The 20,374-nt window shown below is 37.5% G+C and overlaps 2 protein-coding genes and 1 pseudogene across 2 annotated transcripts; all 3 read right to left on the bottom strand.

Annotated features, from left to right (window-relative positions):
* Positions 1–1,204: 1,204 nt before the first annotated feature.
* Positions 1,205–2,382, bottom strand: LOC140862352 (uncharacterized). Its single transcript, XM_073265370.1, has 2 exons — positions 1,676–2,382; positions 1,205–1,592 (listed from the first exon to the last, which is right to left on the bottom strand). Exons 1-2 carry the CDS (start codon positions 2,380–2,382, stop codon positions 1,205–1,207), a joined length of 1,095 nt encoding a protein of 364 aa, XP_073121471.1.
* A 124-nt stretch (positions 2,383–2,506) lies between these two features.
* LOC140862351 (uncharacterized) lies at positions 2,507–3,392 on the bottom strand. Its single transcript, XM_073265369.1, has 2 exons — positions 2,871–3,392; positions 2,507–2,824 (listed from the first exon to the last, which is right to left on the bottom strand). Exons 1-2 carry the CDS (start codon positions 3,390–3,392, stop codon positions 2,507–2,509), a joined length of 840 nt encoding a protein of 279 aa, XP_073121470.1.
* A 6,341-nt stretch (positions 3,393–9,733) lies between these two features.
* The window catches only part of LOC140862350 (AMSH-like ubiquitin thioesterase 2), a 32,604-nt pseudogene continuing 21,963 nt past the window's right edge, over positions 9,734–20,374 (bottom strand).

The raw sequence follows: 20,374 nt of genomic DNA, 5'->3' as shown, positions 1-20,374 counted from the left end.
AGCTAAAACGGCTTCGTATTCAGCTTCATTGTTAGATGCCTTAAAATCTAATTTCACTGCCAATTTCACTTCCTCACCCATAGAAGAGATCAACACCACCCCTACCCCACTGCCTTCAATAGACGATGAACCATCAACATAAACCTTCCACGAATCCTCATTTTCTAAATGAATGGTTTCGGTTAAGAAGTTGGCCAAAGCCTGCGCCTTAATAGCTGTTCTTGGCTCATATTGTATATCATACTCTCCCAACTCGGTAACCCATTTCACCAACCGTCCTGACACGTCTGGGTGAGTTAAAATCCTTCCCAAAGGGTTGTTTGTAAGCACCACAATAGGATGAGATAGGAAATATGGCCTCAAACGTCTTGCCGTCATCACCAATGCCAAAACCAACTTCTCCAACCCAGAAATACCTCAACTCAGCCCCTTTAAGTGCATGAGACACATAATAAATAGGATTTTGTGTTGAACCTTCTCTTTTAACGAGAACTGAACTCACGGCTCCCTCTGAAGCTGATAGATACACCCATAATCCTTCTCCAGCCACCGGTTTAGCCAACATAGGTAACTCAGCCAAATACTTCTTCAATTCTCCAAAAGCTTTCTCACAATCCTCACCCAATTCGAACTTCTTGTCTTTCCATAAGGTACGGAAAAAAGGCAGGCTACGATAAGCGGAGCGAGAAATGAATCGAGCCAAGGCCGTGATTCTCTCGGTCAATTGTTGGACCTCCTTCGGACCCCGAGGAGACGTCATATTTTGTATAGCTTGAACTTTCTTCGGATTAGCCTCAATCCCACACTCGATTACCATGTATCCCAAGAATTTTCCACTCTTCACTCCAAACATACACTTTTGAGGGTTCAACTTCAATCCATAAGACCTTAGGGTGGAAAATTTCTCCACCAAGTCATTGATGAGGCCAATCGCGTCTTTTGATTTTACCATAATATAATCCACGTACACCTCCACATTTCTCCCTATTTGCTTGGAAAACACTTTGTCCATCAAACGCTGATACAAAGCTCCCGCATTTTTAAGCCCAAAGAGCATGACCACATAGCAAAAAGTTCCCTCAGAAGTGATAAAGCTTACCTTATCTTGATCTTCCATAGCTAAAGGGATTTGATGGTATCCTTGATAAGTATCCATTAGACATAAGTATTGATGGCCGGCCGTAGAATCCACCAATTGATCTATTCAAGGCACTGGATAACAATCTTTTGGACATGCCTTATTGAGGTCCCTAAAATCAACACACATCCTCCATCTACCCAAGCTCTTGGGCACTAACACAACATTCGATAGCCAAGTAGGAAATTTCACCTCTCGAATGTGCCCAACCCCAAGAAATTCTCCTATTTCCTCCTTTATCACTTTATCCTTGTCGGGTCTGAAATGCCTCTTCTTTTGCTTTACGGGGCGAACTCCGGACAAGAGATTCAACTTATGCTCCATAACCGCTGGTTTTATACCTCTAAGCTCTTGAACTGACCAAGCGAATACATCAAGGTTAGCCTTTAGGAAAATAACGAGCTTTTCCTTGACCTCTGTTTCCAAATCAGCAGCAATCTTTAGTTTCTCACCGCTAGCCCCCAGTTACACTACTTCAGGTTTCTCCTCATCAAGTGTTTGAACCTCTCTCTTAGCCACTGTTAACATAGCCCCAACCCCCGTATCATGCTAACTTCCACCCGTGTCTTTTTTCCTTCTTCGTGCACCACTCCCTCATAACATTGGCGTGCCACTCTCTGATCCCCACGCAACATTCCGACCTCTCTTCCTACAGGAAACTTAAGCTTTTGATGATACGTGGAAGCCACATCTCTAAAATCCTTCATAGTTGGACGACCCAAAATCCCATTGTATGAGGAAGGAGCATCTGCCATTGTGAAGTTCACCATCTTGATGACCCGTCTAGGATCATTTCCCATGGATACTGGGAGGAAAATCTGGCCCAATGGTTGAATAGCATGGCCCGTGAACCCATACAAAGGTGTTGAAATAGGCTCCAATTCAAATCCTTCTATTTTCATTTGATCCAACGTCCCTTTGAACAACACATTCACTGAACTCACACTGTCAACAAATATCCTTGACACATCATAATTTTCGATTGTGACCGTGACCACCAAATCATCATTATGCGGAGCCGCAACACCACGAAGGTCTTCGGGTCCAAAACTGATGATGGGGTCTTGAGGTTTAGATATTTCAAAGTTCTCCATCCTCCTTCCACATGCTTTACGCGCCCTTCCGAAATCACCGTCGGTGGCGCCTCCCGAAATCATATGAATCATACCTCTCGTAGGGTTATTAGCCTCATCCACCCTCCTCCTTCTTTGGTCAATCCCTTGAGGAGGACCCTGACCCTCCATCTGTCTTCTTGGCTCCTCCGTTCTTGGATTTATCCAGGGAAGACCCCAAACTCGCCGCGGAGGTGATCAAAACTCCTGATTGCCTCTTGGGGGAGTTCTTTCCCTCCTCATAGGTGGAAGGAACTTAGGTAGGGCCTTCATCGACCATTTGCAAACTTCCTTGCCTCCTTCTTCCTTCATCTACCTCCATCACCTTATCCCTATTTGGAGCCAAGGGGACATAAGGTGAAAAATGCATTTTACCTCGAGCTCGATCATCCTCCTTTTCTCCCAACCCTTGTTTTCTGCCTCCTTTATCTGCCCCTTCCACGGTACTACCCCCTGGCCTATGTTCAGTCCTCTTGTATCTTTGAGCATCCTCTAAATTCACATACCTCTCCTCTCGTGCCAAAAGATCATCGTAACTTGGTGGAGGCTTCTTAACTGTTGATGAATTCACCTCCTTTCAACCCTTTGGTAAAGGCGCTGATCAGTATATCAGGAGTAACGGTCGGCACTTCCAAAACTACACCATTAAAGCGTTGGATAAAATCCCTCAAAGTTTCCTGATCCTGTTTCTTCATCACAAATAAACTCAAGTACTTCTTTTGGTACTTCTTGCAACTATAAAATTGATGCATAAAGACCACACGAAAATCCTCAAAAGACCTTATGGACCCAGGCTTCAACATGTTGAACCATTGCTGGGAGAACTTTACCAAGGTGCTCAAGAATACTCGACACTTTGTACCGTCGGAGTACTGGTGCAATAAGGCAGCGTTCTCGAATCTTCCCATATGTTCCTTCGGGTCCGTACTTCCATCATATTCTCCCACGCTTGGCTTCTTGAAACTAGCTGGAAGTTCTTCCTCCAAAATCTCAAGGGAAAATGGACTTTCTTTCTTAAGAGTTGAACCCTTACCCCCGAGTTGTTGCCTCAATATCCTTATCTCATTACACATTTCCTCCTTATCTTGATCATCCATGCCCGAAGGGGGTAGGGTTCCCCCTACCTGACTCCGCTGACCCATTTCATCCTTATTTGGCACTTGTTATTGTTCTTGCTCTTGCTCATGACCTTGGTTTTGCGAGGCTTCCTGATTTTTCTTCAAGGCCTCTCCCACAACCTTAGTGATAAATTGGCCCAACTCTTCCAAGGTCATACTCCCCATCGTATTCCTAGGGGGAGGTTCCCCCGTCCTCAGCTCTTGGCGAGATGAGGTGGTGTGAACTCTTCTACTCCCTCTCCTTCCAACCATCTCTACGTCTCAACTCAGAGTTTCCCACAGACGACACCAAGTGATACTCACTTAAATTTGATGGTCCAGATCCCACTCAAGCCCAAAGCTTCAAGTCTAGAGATGAACCTGAAATCAAGCAAATAATGTTATAGGGGGCCGGGAGGGTGTCCCGGTGTAGCCCCTCCGACGCTCAAGTCAGAGACGTGAACGAATAAGAGAAAGAGGAGCTTGGGCGCCCCTCAAAATGAAAGTGGATTAATTCAAATGGAAAGAGCAAACTCGTATTTATAGGAGGCAAAGTAGGGGACCACGAACACTTTGTAGGGGACCACAAGCGTGTAGCTCACGCGCCTCTCCTTTGGAGCTCTCCCTCCAAAGGCATCTCAAGATACAAAACCAATCTTACCATCCTAGAGCTCGTCCACCCTAAGGTAAGGGTTGCCCGCCTTAGGGGTAGCCCACCCTGGGGGTCTCCCACCCCAGGCGAGCCTTTCCTCCACTTCATTCTTCTACGCTCTCCATATACTGTTTCACATCTCCATTCCAAATTGTCATAAGCTTTTGACTTAACTTAGAAACCTCATGTCTAAGGTCCAACTTGATGGGGCTCTCCTTCATCTTTTGGGAGCCAACATACATCTTCTTCTATAATTTCCTCATGGGTCAGCCCTACCCCTCAGAATGAGACTCGGACCTTAGTCTTTGGTTATGAGCTTTCATTGGGCTCAAGCACGTAATGGGCCCACTCATGGGGTATCAATCATAATATTTTTCTATTAAATATCCAATATTCAACACAATAACATCAAATTTAAAATGAATTCAAAATTACATAAATAATAAAATATCACAAATTTTCTCTACTTATTATTATCCATAATTTTCTCTTCTTATTATTTTTCATAATTTTCTTATCTTCTCTTTGGAAACGACGTGGAGAGAGTTTTGGTGGAAAGGTGAATAAAATATTTCGTCAGTTTTTTTATTGAGATTTTAATTTAAAAATCCGAAAAAAAACCATTTCTTCCTAGTCCACCTAGGCCCGCCTAGTCCCGCCTAGGAGCTAGGACCGCCTAGGCTGGCCGACTAGCACTTTTTCTAGGTGGTCGCCATCGCCTAGCGCCTAAGCGGCCGTCTAGCCCGATTTTTAGAACACTGACTAATAAATAATAATCAATGTCGAAGGAGTATATATTCGAATAATTGGCAAAATCGTGGCAAAATGGTCGCTAAAGAATATTGACTAAATTGAAATTAGAATTCATTTACTACTAATAAGTAATAAGTACTTTTATACGTATATTCGTATGTCGTGTTCGTAATCGATTTTATGGAATGCATTTATTTATTTTATATTCCCCAATTTTTATGATGTTGTAATCTGTTTTCTTCCCATATAATTTGTCTTTACGGGAAAATATTAAAAAAAATATATTGTATCTCTACGTTTTGCATAACTAATTAGGAAAGGATTCCTAATCTTTGTATAATTCCGATCTTGAATGGTGGCAATTGATTAGGGAAAATTTTGTCAGAACCATTCAAGTGATTGGGTTAAATTGTGTAGATTTCAACCTAGCATATGGGTAATACCCCAATGATAAATCTAATGTCACATGATTTTTCACGTCAACAATATATAATTAATTACGACTATGTGTAAAAATACGAACTGATGGATGCATGATTTGAGTATTACCCATATGCTAGGATCTCATCTACCAATTGATCGGATTGTTACTAAGTTATAGAGTTTCTAAATATAAATTAATATTAATTTTGCATCTTTTATAGAAACATGTTGTTTCAAGTGGAAATTGCCTATAAATCCCCAAAAGCAAATTCAAGTTGTTCCCCAATCCCTGTGTAAGAAATTGTGTCTTTCCACTTCCTGACAAAGCTCTGACATTTGTTTCAGCTCCCTATTTAAGCCCAAAATACGAACATGCCCCCACTTTCTTTTGAAACCCAACAATACCCCTTACTCTTTAAAAATAAAATAAAATTCTTACAAGCCAACGTATATATAATATGAGTTTTTTTCCCTCATTCTTGTTCAAAGTCTCCTAAAATTTATCCCTCAATCATAAACGACTAATCCACCGAACACAATAATTGCATATCTGCTTCGAATCGTATTGAAGAAAATTTCTAATCGTTGTGAATTGTTTCTAGAACGTGAAAATCTTTTTGAAGAACCATTATTTCAAAAATTTTAAGGTACTATTTTAGCTTTTTAAAAATTTGCAGCCAAAAAATTTGCATTACAGTGTTTGGTTTAGTGTAATTATTTTTATCCTTTTCAATTGACCCATTCTTTTGAGATTTGTTATGGTTTTAGTGATTGTATTAAATTTTCGTGTCATCGTGTGATTGTACAGATTTATTGGTCTATCTCTGGTTTTCTGTCTATGAGTGGGAATTAATCTCATTTACTGCAATTTTGAGATATAGTAGCTGAAATTTCTTGTTGTTCTCGATTATAACGATTTAATTCCTAATCATAATGGTTTTAGTGCTGCAATATGACTTAGATATTGAAATTTTTTTATCATTAAAATAAAAATGGGCTGCTTGAATTTGTTATTGTGTACTATTTTTTGTGTGTGTAATGTGTTATATGAATGATTGTATGATTTTCAATTTAGATATTATTGTATTGAATGTAATTATTTTTAATAGTTTTATAACGAAATCTAGAAGTGGTTCTTGCAATTTTTTTTGTTGCTGCTACAAATACAAAAAATAGATTTTTGTGATTTTAATCTTCACTGGGTGTAGCTTGATGGATATTTTTGTGAGCCTGAGAACAATGTGCTGAAATTTTACTTAAATCTATGATTTTTTGATACGTATCTTCACTATCATCTGAGAAGTATTCAATTTTCGTATTAATGAATTCTATTCGACGAGTTCACTTTTTCTCGGACAGACATCATGAGATTATCAAGGCATTTGAACGACTATTTATGGGGAGTCATCATGCTTATTGTTTGTAACATTTAGTAGATAATTTTGTGAATCTAATAATACTAAATTATTTATTGTTCTCCAATTTTATTAAAATTTTCAAACACGATTTTATCTTTTAAGCTCAATGTAAATTATTTTTCTTTCATTTAGGCGTTGAGAAGTTACTGTCGACATAACAAAAAATATTGGGCTTTCATAATCAAAAAAGCGACGTATGCTCCATCTTTACACTTGCTCATGAGAAAACGATTACTGGAAGTTGGCTCGAACACGACCTTACCTTCGAGGAGATATACATGTTCCAGTGGAAGCCTTGTTGGTTTAAGCTTGATTTGATGATTATGTGGAACACACTATTGTTTAATGTTAATTTGAGTTATGGTTGTAGTGTACTCTTATGTATTGTATTCTCATGTATTGTCATATCGTGTGAAGCTGGTTCGTAAGTTATAGTTTATTTAGAAGTTGTTTGGTTGGAACTTATTTTTGTGTTTATGGATGATGATATACACTTGAATGATGTGTACTTTCAGTGATTAATTTAGGAAGTGTGTTCCTTGTTTAATTTAGTTTTTATTTAAATTTAAATGTTTGATTTATGATTTGAGGCGCAATCAATGTTTGATTTATGATTAAGGCAAATTTTCTATGTAGTGATGCAGGGCAGGTCATAATGATCTTACTTTTTGTTTGTATTGTGAGGGTAAAATATAATTTTATGATCATAAATCAGATAGACTTTTTGTATTAAATGTACGTACCACGAGTACCACGTATTAACACTTATGTGACTGATCTCTGTTGTAATATCCTAGAACTTGACACATTAGAACATAAATACAAATCGATATATTCAATATACTCGATATTTTTATTTTAATTCATTTTTACTCGGCAAGTTGAATCATATAGTACCAAAAAAGTGAGTTTCCTACTGCCTCAAAATAACGAGTCATAAAAGTGTGTCATATTGCCTAAAAACAAGTATTTCATTCTCAATTGTCTATTTGTTTATTCCACAAATATCTGGAATTGTTCCAAATATATTTAGAATTATCCAAAATTAGGGACAATGCATTCGTATTATATATTTGACAAAGTTTGTGCATGTCCAAAGAATGAGTATCTTATTCCAGATTTTCTATCTGCTTATCCCACAAATATCCGAGATTGTTTCAATATGTAAAAACCGAAAACTTCCTAAGATAAGGTGAGGATATTTTTATTTATTTTGTGATATATTTAGTATTTATTATGCTTTGAGATAATTAGTTTACAAAAAAATAAGATAAGTGATCAAGATTTAGATGAAGTCAAATCTCGAGAGATAAAAATTCCATTCAAACTTTGAATATCAATATCCTAGTCGATCTTAAACTCCCATTGGGTTCCTATATAGAGGAGAAATGCTTAGGAAAAATTACACAAAAATATTATACTTTTCTCTCCAATTTCACATTGGAATAGGCTGCTAGTGAAGTCAAAAGTTGGTCAACCTATTCTGCAAATTTTGTCGAGGAAGTGGCCTAGGAAATTGAAGGAATAGTGCTCAAGAATAGTCCAATTAAATCTGCCAATTTTCGAGAAAACAATCAGTGAAATTTTCGAGATTTTGCTTCTGAAATATTTTCGGTCCAAGCCTTGTCAATTCAAGTATTTGATCTCAGACTCTAAGTATTGTAAATGGGCTTTGTTTTAAAACCTTATGTATGTTTGAAAAATCTCGATCGTTCATGTTAATTGTTTGAATTTTGTTATGTAATTATTATTATTGATGAAGTTTTGTTAAAGGTATGTTTTTGCACTGTTATGACTCGAATTAGAAGTGGAAAGAAAAGTTCCAAACCATGTTATGTTATGGCCCTGATGCGGTGGGTAAGAATAACTGTTCCATGACCTCACCCTTTAGAGGGATTACATATAGAGGACTGATCAGTTAGCCACGAATAAGGTGGATTTCAGTGTCTGGAAAAATCATGTTAAGTCATGTAGATTCTGTTATGATGTTTATGCTATGCTATGTGAGACATGATATGCTATGAGATGATATGTTTTGAAATGTGACATGGTTGTAATCCAAGTATGAGTTTTCCAAATGTATATATATATATGTGTAATTTTTGTTTGATCGATTGACCCCTACTTTCTGAGTGTTTCCCAAAACACTCAACCCACTTACTTTTCCCTCCCAGATGATGAAGATGGCGACTTAGATGAGCAAGAACAAGATCAGTTTTGTGTATGGTGATAGGAAGAATTTAATTTTGATTATGTTATTCCTTGTTTTGGTATTATTTCAATTTAATATTTTGTTTATTTAAATTTTAGACGCTTCCGCGAGTTTTGTTAGTTTTTGTTATTTTTTGAGTTATCGAGTTGTTAAGACGACGTTTTTGAAATTTTACTTATGAAAAAGAATGGTTTGGTATACACTGTACTACGAGGCTGCTTGTGAGACCTCGGTTCTAAAACATCTAATCTCGGATTAAACAATAATTAAGCATACAAGATCTAAGATTAAAAGCAATGAAAGATTTTTTTTAAAAGAACAGTGCCTCGCTCGATTGGTGGAACTCAATCGATCGAGCGAGCAAAGTTTCCAAAACCTACTGCCCGGATTGAACACCAGCTCCGCTCGATCGGTAAAGTTCAACCGATCGAGCGGGCAAGCTCTAACAGAAACAGAGAACAAGGCTGCAGCACCCTCGCTTGATCGGTTAAACTCTACCGATCGAGCGGCCAGCTCTGAACAAAAAAACCAAAAAAAAACTTGCCAACTCAACTTAATAAATCCATTCAATACATAATGAAGTACAAAATACATGCAACAACAACATACAAACCTCAATACTCCCTAACAAGAAAAACGGCTAAAGACAACGCTTTTTCCGCGTTGTTAATGTCCCCGAAAAAGCGTTGTCGTAGCCAGTGTTATAAAAGACCATGCTCAAAAATAATGCGGAAAAAGCGTTTTTGTATCTAAAAAAGACAATGCTTTTATAAAAAGCGTTGTCGTTTCTAGAAAAGACAACGCTTAAAAAAGCGTTGTCTTTTCTGGCAAAGACAACGCTTTGTCTTTGTTCAAATAAAAAACAAAAAAAAATTAATTCACAAATTTTCAATATTATAAATCACTCAAAATTTAAAAATTTGTAAAATAAAATTTAATATAGTCTTCCAATATTAAAAATCATTCAAATATAAAAATAATCGAATTCTAAATTAATGAACACTAGGAAAAAAAACTATGCATTAATCTCAAAAAACTTTGATTCCTTCCTTCAACACATGTTAGCGTCCCAAGCTTTCATAAAAGCCGCAACAATCTCTTTTCCTTTAATTTGTATCTTCATACTGTAAATTATTAAAAATAAAAACAAACATTAAACAAATATGAATAGATTAAAATAAAAAGTAAAAGCAAACACATATTTATCAGTAAATAACATGAGGATGAATCAACACAAGAAAAATGAATAAAATAAATTACATCATGCAATCAAAATACAATATACAACAGGAAAAACAAGAAAAGGGACACAAAATCATCTTCAAAACTGTAAACCAATTGCATCAAAACATGTAGAAGATTACTGAATTAACAAAACCGAAGCTAAAGATGCATATATAAGCATGCTGCCAAGAATGTATTCCATTTCCATATGCATAAATAATAGACATAAACACTGAAAAATCAATCTCAAACAAAATATAAAACACAAACATCTTCAGTTTATATGCACAGGATATTAGCTACTGCTTCCATTTCCATTTGCATAAAGAATATACATAAACACTGAAAAATCAATGATTAACAAAATATCAAACACAAAAGGTAGAGCCACATAATCTGGCCTTATCTGGTCAACTTTATTATTTGTACCTTCTTATGCTTAATATGAGTGAAGGTATCTTTGTGCCCCTCCAATATCCTGCACATGAAGCCAAGTGATGCTAAGTGAACATGAAACAGTAACTAATAATCATATTAGCTGAAACGAATGACAATGGATTCGGTTAGATAATTGATGGAATCCTTGATGAGCTCAAAAGACCCTGAATTTATAAAGACAGCTTCTGATACATTGATGGTTTCGGTGCAAACATCTCCTAAATAACAAGACACTACAAATTTCAAAACATAAACTGAATAATAATAAAGCATTGGGTTATAAAATTTGCAAGCTCCATGAGAAATCAAATTATAAAATATGAATCAGAATTGACAATATTAAAAATTAGCGATATTGTTAGAAAAGTTTTGTTTCATAATCGTCCCACTATATTTCACTTGTCCAAACATACGACAATGATATTCAAAACTAAGTAAGATTAATGTAGTTTTAGCCATCGGGGTATAGCACGGTGGTCCATGGATGTAGGCACTCGTGAATCATGATTGATGACATAAATCCTATATTATATTTTCGGTTCCAATGAAGCTTGAAAATACTAATCTGCATCCTCCCAATTCCCATCAAGAATCGTGTCCTCAAAATATTTCATATCAAAGAAACAACATGTCTCCTGCTCAAGCCTATTTTGATAACGGATGCAGAGTAAGTTACAATGGTAATAGAAATAGTAGTAAAGTGTAAGAGAAGCCAGATTAGGAGACCTTGACATATCGGTTGGAGCCATGACAATGCCTACAGCTTCTGGTACCATCACCTTGAAACAAATATTTAGCAAGAAAGAAATAGGTTAAAAACGAGCAGGTTTTGAAATTAAATGAAGATCAAAAAATGTTGATGTTTCTCACTGCACGTAGTCGAAGTTACAGGTAACTGTAGCGATCATGTTACTTTGTGTTGATAATAATATTGACCAGTAAGCTACTAAAATGACGAAAATGATCGCATGATAAAACTAGATGCTAAGTGTAATAATGTTATTCAAAGATTCCGTGAAAAAGATATGACAGTGATAACCTGGTAGGTGTATTGGGTGTGCAGATCAACTTAAGACATGAAGCAGCTCTGGGAAGGATGCGTCTACAAAATCTTAAATGAGTTCAATGAGCAAAAACTAACTTATAAACTCACACTCTTTAGTCTGAAGAAATGTAAATTGCCGTATTTGTGTCGATTTGTTACCCTCTCTAGTAGCAGTTTGACTTTAAATCGAACCTTTTCCAATGAACGATGGCAAGCTCAAGAAAGAAAAGTAGAAAACAACTTACATGGATCCATCCGATGGGGAGAAGGGACTCTTCATTTCGACCTCGTTCACAGTCTGGCACTATAAAGTAACAATAAACTAAGTAAAAGTTTGGAAAAGGCAACACACTGTGTTTAACTAAGCAACCATGAATAGTTTCATTCTTAAAGAGGAACCACATGGGAAAGGAAAAAAAAACGAAAGACGAACAACACGAAAACCTTCAAATTCTTACAGAATTGGAGGTAGACTCTTGTTTCGGGATTATTAGATTCGTTACATAAAAGGTTCCAGACTCCTGCATCATCCATAACATTTTTTTATACCATCTTAAAAAACCTCATCACTATCAAATATTCTGGTAACCTCACTTTTGTATAAAAAAACAAAGGAGTTTATAACTCACGAGAAAGGCACCAAGAACTCCACATGTTTCAAGATTCTTGCTGGTGTTGTCGCTTGCAAGGTCAATAAAATCCTCCATCAGTCGTGCTGACTGATTACCGTTTACATGTATCAATCATTCATAGAATCATAATTCTTGGATTTGATTTTCGACGTAAAAGAGTGATCATGTAGCTTTTAACTTACCATATGGATGTCTTTCAGATGTTTTGATCTGGTTGATTACTAGAAGAATACTGCGAGTGATCATCTGCTGCATCGCCTCCATGATTTGTGAAACTTCGGGAGCACCTGGAAGAGGCAGCAAAAATGAGATTCCGGGAGCTGGAAATGACTTCGCGACAACACGCACGTCCTGAAACAAAGTTAATCAGCCATGAAAAAGTCTAAAAAAATGTTTGCTGATTATTATTTGTAGTAGAAACTTAAGGAAAATCACTTATTGCTGAAAGAAACATAACATCTGGAGGGGAATTGCCTTTAGAGCAACATCCAACTGGATTTCTTCAAAGCAAAACAACCATTTTTCGCAATTTGATTTTCAGCAAGATTACCAATATGAATTAATGAACAGAGTTCAAAAATGCAACACCTCAATCTACAGCAATACACCATGAGACGAGAGAGTATAAAAAAAACCCATAATTCAGCAACACTCGAATATCATCAGAGCCAAAAGATTTCTCGCTATATCGAGTATTCAAGATCTCATAAACGTGGAAAAATTGATTCTTTTTTCACACATAAAAAATATAAAAGTTGGGTTCAAGCAAAAAGTGAATACAAGAATCACAAATTCAATAATAAAAGATTCACCCAACAATTGAAACAATACAAAACATGAAATTTTGCAAATCCAAACATCGAAAAAGCAAGAAATCCATGCTCATCATGAATAAAAAACCCCCATAATTTCAAGTAATTTAAGAAAGACACACCATTTCCATCTAAAGATTTTGGAGGAGAAGACAGGAACACAATCACCAAAAATGCCTAAAATCAGAAGAGTTTCAAGTAAAATACCTCTAAGAAACAATAGAGATGTCGAGTGAAATCTCGTCAACTACAAGAGCTACAAGAAATCAATACTTTCAAGTTATTCACCTGTAGAGTAGTTCAAGGAAGTGAAGATGTTTGACGAAAGCGTAGCAGCAGATGCGAGGTGGGCTTCTCGTCCCGACGGCCCGAGCAAGTACAGCAGATGCGAGGTGGGCTTGTCGGAGATCACTTGAAAAATCGTCTGATGAATCGAGCAAGACCAGCAAAAATCGAGAGAAAAAGGAGAAAGCAGATTTTGAATTGAAAGAGTGAAAAAGGAGAAAGGGGTCGGAAAAGAAAATCGAGAGGGGTTTGGGGATTTTGGCGATCTGAGAAGTAAATAATATTATTTATTTTAAGTTTTATTTTAAATAAAAATAATAGTTCTTCTACAACACTTTTTAAAAAGTGTTGTTATAATAGGAAAAAAAATGCTAATAGATAACACTTTTAAAAGCGTTGTCTTTGACCTAAAAAAAATGCTTATAGGCAACGCTTTTTAAAAAAGTATTGTCTTTGATTAATAAAAAATATATAACGATAACGCTTTTCCCTAAAAGCGTTGTCTTTTAAAAAAAGACAACACTTTTCACTAAAAGCGTTGTCTTTTAAGTGTTGAGTTTGTGCATTTTTGTTATAGTGCTCGCATAAACGATACAAACAGATATTAAGAAGTTTGAGTTCTAAACATGTTCCAACACAAACTAGATAGACATGCTGGTTCGACTTCTAAATCAAGTCTCAATTCTATCTCTGACTCCTGATGCTAACCAAGTTTTCGCTGACTCGATCCTGCCCCACCTAAAGCAACAGCCGGATAACTTCGGTGAGAATTATATTCCCAGTAAAAGCAACATAACATTAAATAACAAGTAATGTCTCAATAACATGAAATACAAACAACATATTCAATGTTAATATGAATGAAATGCATGTTTTTAAAAAATGGGATATCAACTCTGATAAACAAGGGATTGTTTCTATGCTTTTGGGATCCCGAGGATGAGATCACGTAACAACTCACCGACTCTCCCGATCGAGGTGGTGCCACGTATCTCCATCCTCTAGATTTGGTGCGACTACAAGGAGTATACTGACACTAGGTGAACTTCTACAAACCAGGACACTCGCTATATAGCCCCCAAAACGTCTAAACAAAAAGAGCCGTACAGCCCGCTAAAATCAAAGATTTAGGCTCGAGATGAATTCATATAGAAGCACAAGCACTATACCATAAACAAGTTCAAACAACAAAATACAAGTCCCACATTCAAGAACAAGTATTGATGCAAGTATGTGATTTAAGGGAAACTCAAGAACCAACTGTCTCGAGTGTGCTATCCCGCTAAAATGATGACTGCTTGTACCTTTCAATGCAATTAGCTCCAAATCTGGGTACGCTACAAAAGAGGTTATATCAAAATCTATACAACCTAAACAACAACAACGCTCAAGGTAAACTCTTTACCGCTCTTCGTCCACTCTTCGACGATCGACTTCTGCTAACTCTGGGCTCGACAAACTTCAAACGAATCTGTACATAGGCAAAAGATGATCAACAACGACGAACAAACCCAACTGCCAAAGTTCATCAACTCAAACGGTTCAAAATCCCAAAACTCAAACCGGCGGCATAACGACTATATTTTGATCAAACCGGAAACACAGAGAGCAATATAGCATTGCAAACAACTCAAACCAATGCTAAAATATCAATAACAATTCCAATCCAACAAATCACAAAATCCCCATTTTCGAAATAGGCTTCCAAAAATCATAACAAATCTGAACGACGCTTTTTTCGATCCGACTTCAAATATACGATACATGCTAGCTCAAGAACGACATATCCGAATTTAAACAAATTCTGACAACATCCCAAAATTGAAGTATAATGGATCGAAGAAAAACTTACGGTAGAACGGAGCTCTCGCAGCCGTGATCGCTAATCTGTCTTTAGATTGAATTTCTAACATATGGATCACACAAACCCGGAAGAAGAAAAAGCTTGGAGGGGCGTTGGGTTGCTTTAATTGTGGTGCACGTCTTGAGAGAGAAGGAGAAGAGGAGAATGAAGACTTAGTCAAATCAAAAATAGGCCAAGTGTTATATAATTTCTCACTTTTGCACTTTAGTCCCTAAATTTTCCAAAAATTGCAGTTTAGTCCCTTATCGAATAACAATAAAATCCTCGAATATCTTAATCTCCGATTATCAATCTTAATCTCCTAAAATCTTGATTAGGATAAATTTGGGGCGTTACAATTCTTCCCCTCTAAGTACTGATTTCGTCTTCGAAATCGAATACTGTTCAATTTCAAAAGCTAAGGGATAAAACCCAAAATCTGCAAGAGAATTCATCTCACAGAATAAGTCCAGAAAACTTTGTCTCCAAATCAAACTCTATTTCCCAAATCTCTTCTTCAAAACCGTAATGGCTCAACTGTACTAGCACAAACTAACTCTGTTTGTTTCGGAGCTGCTTCTCTGTTCGGTCATACTCTGAATCAGTCGTCTCAGGAAATTTGGTAACTCGTCAAATTATGATCTCAACAATTACAGAACATAAGAACATCTGGTTGGGTAATTCACCAACACGAGTTTGGCGAAAATCCGCAATGAAAGACGGAATCACCTCGTGAAAACCAGAAAAAGACGGAACAAAACAAGTCTGTAGGCAAGATCGCCTATTGTAGTGACCCGCAACGTGATCACCTACTAATCAGAAGCTTAAGCTTGCATTTAACTTAAATAATAAATCATAAAAAATAACAGCGGAAAAGCATAAATAAATCCCCAAATAAAATAATTATGATACAACCATATCGAAAATCCAAATGTATTAACCCAAATACATTAGAAACAAAAGCCTAGACAAAGCCCTGCTGGTCATCAATCTCCTAAGCTCTCCTGGAACCACCCGCCTCATCCAGCCGCAGACCTGCCCCATGGAATAGGGTGTCCAGATACAACAAAGTATGGGACATGAGCATGATAAGCTCAGTACGAGAGTATGAGTATATGGTATTATATGTGCATGTGTGCAAGTGAACTGGGTACCAAGACACGAGGTCAAGAATATCTGATCAAAACAAACTTGGGTCCTGGTATGTGCCACGCCGAGCCGTCGCTACAAGAGGTGACCAACATACTCAGAAGCCCTGATGGTTACCTAACACAAGTACATGTGTCCAACCAAATATCAGTGACCTAACACGATATCTGTGTCCAATTGATTTTGGCGACCTAACACGTTTCTCTATGTCCAACCATCTACTGACAGGATATCATAACACCGTATATCTCAATTAGAATAAAGGCTCGATATGCTCATGTATGCAACATACAGTCATGACATGCTGTATATAAAGGCATATAAAACATGCAATCACATAATTCATGCAAACACATAATACATGCATACTCAATCTGGATATCTCGAATAATACTTCCGTACCTCAAACACTAGGCAAGCTAGACCAGCTCCAAAGTCCAAGCCTATAGTTTGCACTACAATGCAAAATACTCATGCATTATAACCTTATTCTAAAAGCCTTAACTACTCTATAACATACTCCTTATTTATTATAAGGAGCCAGAGCTATACCTGCATCTGTCGTCAGCCCGCTGATGACGACTGCCCCAGAACTTGGGCACCACTCCGCCGCAACCCCGGAGCACCTGGCCAACCTCCGGACCAAGCCTATGAAGGCTAGAATCACCCCTAAACCCCTAGAACCAAGCTGGAACCGAGAGATATTGTGTGAAATTGAGTGAGAAATGAGGCCCTTGGATGGCCAATTTATAGGCGGAGTTCGGACGATCCGAACTGCCACTTGTCCGAGCCATTTTGACACCTGAGCTCTGCTGAGTTCGGACGGTCTGAATTGGGTTCGAATGTTCCAAACTGGTTTGGATGGCCCAAACTGGTCTGTATGCTCCGGACTACTTCGGGTCTTTCGAACTCATTTGGCTGTTTTTGGACTGTCTAAGACCCCCGGGACCCTTCCTACCATTTTTGAACGTTCCGACACTGATTTTCCACTTATTTTTACCAAATAATAACTCCTTAAACATGTTTTGACACTTTTAAAATTATATGTCATTTTTTAACATGTTTAAAATCCCTTAATCTTGTAAAATGGAACCGGGATACTACATTCTCCCCCACTTAAGATAATTTCATCCTCGAAATAAGGACTTGAATAAGAACAACAAGTTCTTTATTCTCTCATATCATTTTACAAGACCTCATTGAATCCAAATAATTACTAGTAACATCATGGTCTCCAAACTGGGGTAACTTTTCAATAACCTTTCTGAAGTACAAAAGACTTCCAGAGCAATAATAGGAACACACACCACCACTTCCAATCCAGATTACAGTCCACGTCTCTCATTATCAATCATCACTATGTCCCGATGAAAATTGACATCACTAGACAACTCAAAATCATATCTCTAATCTCATAGGGAAACAACCCAGATAAGTCTTATAATCACTTAATAAGAAAACCAAATCATCATGCTGATCATGTCCCCGATCACTATCTGTAACTATGATAAGGCCAAACAATACTGATCAAAACTCTTGGCTCTCCCCCATTACCTCCTGCGAAAACTATCCATATAGAATGTACACTTGTCAAAGAATCCTTTCCAAGACTATTCTGACAACGAAAACTAAAATCTATATCTCTGATAAAGTCAGACGATAACGTTCAAATCTCTTTGCACTAATCCAGTACCAATATAAAATTCATAAGATCATTCCTTTTGGTAATTATACCTCTTGCTATAACTGTGCAAAATATCAAGACTCAGGTAGCCTCCCCCAATAGCCTATTTGGAATAAACCTCCCAGAAAAATCGGCATAGGTTGCGCTTCCTATCCCGTCTTGAAAAACCCAACACAGTCCTCAGCACCTAGTATAATTCATCACTAAAAGTATGATGAAAATCTGTAACGCCCCATTTTTATCTTAAATGAGTTTATTATAGTTAATCGGAGATTACAGAGTTCTCAAGCCGATTTGATTTTGATCAGGGTCCTTTTTGCAAATTTTGGAAATTTCAGGGACTAAAAGGCAAATATTGTTTTTGATATATTATATACACTTGGAATTGATTGGGAAAAGTCTTCATATTCCTCTCCAAACCGATATCCACCATTAGAGATGCCTCAAACCCTCTTCAAGCTTTCAGAATCCAGTTCTAGCTCGATCCGGCCGTTGGAATTTATTTCTGAAGGCAGATTATCGATCACTGCAGTGAGAGCTCTGTTATATTGTAAGTTCTTCTACGATCAGATACATTATAGTTTTTGGATGTTGTTAGAATAGTTTGAGATTCGAGTATGTTGTTCTTGACAGAGTTCTGATCGTTTATTATCTGTCGGTTTTGAATTAGAGCGACGTTCGGATTTGTTATGATTTTTGGAAGCCATTTTCGAAAATGTGGATTTTGAGATTGATGGGTTTGCTTTGTTATTGTTGTTTTGGGCATTGATATGACGTTATATCGGTATTGAACTGCTGTCTGCGTTTCCGGTTTGTTCAGTTTATAGCCGTTATGCCGTCGGTTTGAGTTTTGGGGTTTCGAATCGTTTTTGTATTGATTGAAGCCTTGGCTTGAGAGTGATCATGGTTGTTGATCAACTCTTGTATTCGTACAGATTCGTTGGAGTTGTCGAGCCCTGTGTTGGCAGCATTGTTCGTCGAGAGTTGGACAAAGAACGGTAAAGAGATTTCCTTGAACCGTTGTTTGTTGTTTAGGTTGTATAATTGTTGATACAATCTTTTGTTGTAGCTTGTCCGGAGTTGGATCTACGACATTGAAAGGTAAAAGCAGTCATCGTAGCGGGATAGCATACTCGGGACAGTTGGTTCTCGAGTTTTCCTTTCAAATCACATATTGCATCTACACTTGTTCTAGCATGAGGAACTTGTGTCTTGTTGATTGATTTTACTTTTGACTATGTGGCTTATGTTTTATGTTTCTGTTATGCATTCATCTTGAGCCTACGTTGATTCAGCGGGCAGAACCGCCCTTTTTGTTTGGACGTTTGGGAACTATGATTGATTGGCCTAGGTCGTAGTCCTATCGCCTAGTGCTAGCATACTCATTATGGTTGCTCAAAGTCTAGAGGAGTGAGATATGTGGCACCACCTCGATTGGAAGAGTCGGTGAGTCATCACGTGATCTCATCCTCGGGATCCCAAAAGCACAGCAGCAATCCTTTGTTTATCAGATTTGATATCCCGGTTTAAAGACATGCATTTCATTACGTTGTTATTGATTGTGTTGTTGTCTTGAAAGCATGTTTATTGTTGTATTACTTGATATGTTGCTTTTACTGGGATTATCTTTCTCACCGGTTTATCCGGCTGTTGCTTTGTTTTTTATGTGAACTTGGAAACAGGAAGGGCAGGATCAAGTCAGCATAGACCTGGTTAGCGTCCAGAGCAAGAGATAGAAGTGAGACTCGTTTAGAAGTCGAATCAGCATGTCAACCTAGTTATGTTTTGCGAACATGTTTAGTCATTCGAACTTCTCGTATTTGTTTTGTAAGCAAGAATTGATGTAGGTACTACCGTATTGAATGTTTCTCTTCCCTAAACCTTACTTGTATTGTTATTGGCATGTCAAATACTTTTAATGCAAGTGTTTAGGCTTTGATTGAGTTTATTTCAGTGCCTTAACTCTTCTGGGCGAGAGGACGGCGCGGGCGCGCGGTTGTTGGCACGGGCGCGTGGCCTCTTTGCGAGGTATGGGCGCGGGCGCTCTTTCTTAGAGCGCGGGCGCGCTGGTTTTAGCGGAGCTTAGGCGCGGGCGCGCTGATGTCAGCGCGAGCGCGTGAGCTTTCTTTTAAAAAAAAATTATTATTGGTTTCTTGTTTACTTATCGATTGTTGTCTGATATTAGTTGATTAGAAACGAGGTCTCACATTAAGTGGTATCATAGAAATAAGATTCTTGGTTGAACTAGAGTGAGCGGGTAGATCGAGTCTGCGTGTATTGGCTCCTCGCATGTGTTTGAATTATTTTAGCTGTATAATTAATTCCATGCGAGCATGCTTTATTGATTGAGAATTATTTGAATTACATGGTTATGTGATTTACTTTTATAAAGCATGATCTACTTGAGATATAACTGCTTATGTTATCGACTGGTATCCGGTTTTTCTGAGCGGTTGT

Source organism: Henckelia pumila, chromosome 4 (genome assembly GCF_033568475.1).
Source record: "Henckelia pumila isolate YLH828 chromosome 4, ASM3356847v2, whole genome shotgun sequence".
In the NCBI taxonomy this organism is placed as follows: Eukaryota; Viridiplantae; Streptophyta; class Magnoliopsida; order Lamiales; family Gesneriaceae; genus Henckelia; species Henckelia pumila.
The sequence above is the reverse complement of the archived record's forward strand: the minus strand, read 5'-3'. Positions and strand labels throughout refer to the sequence as shown.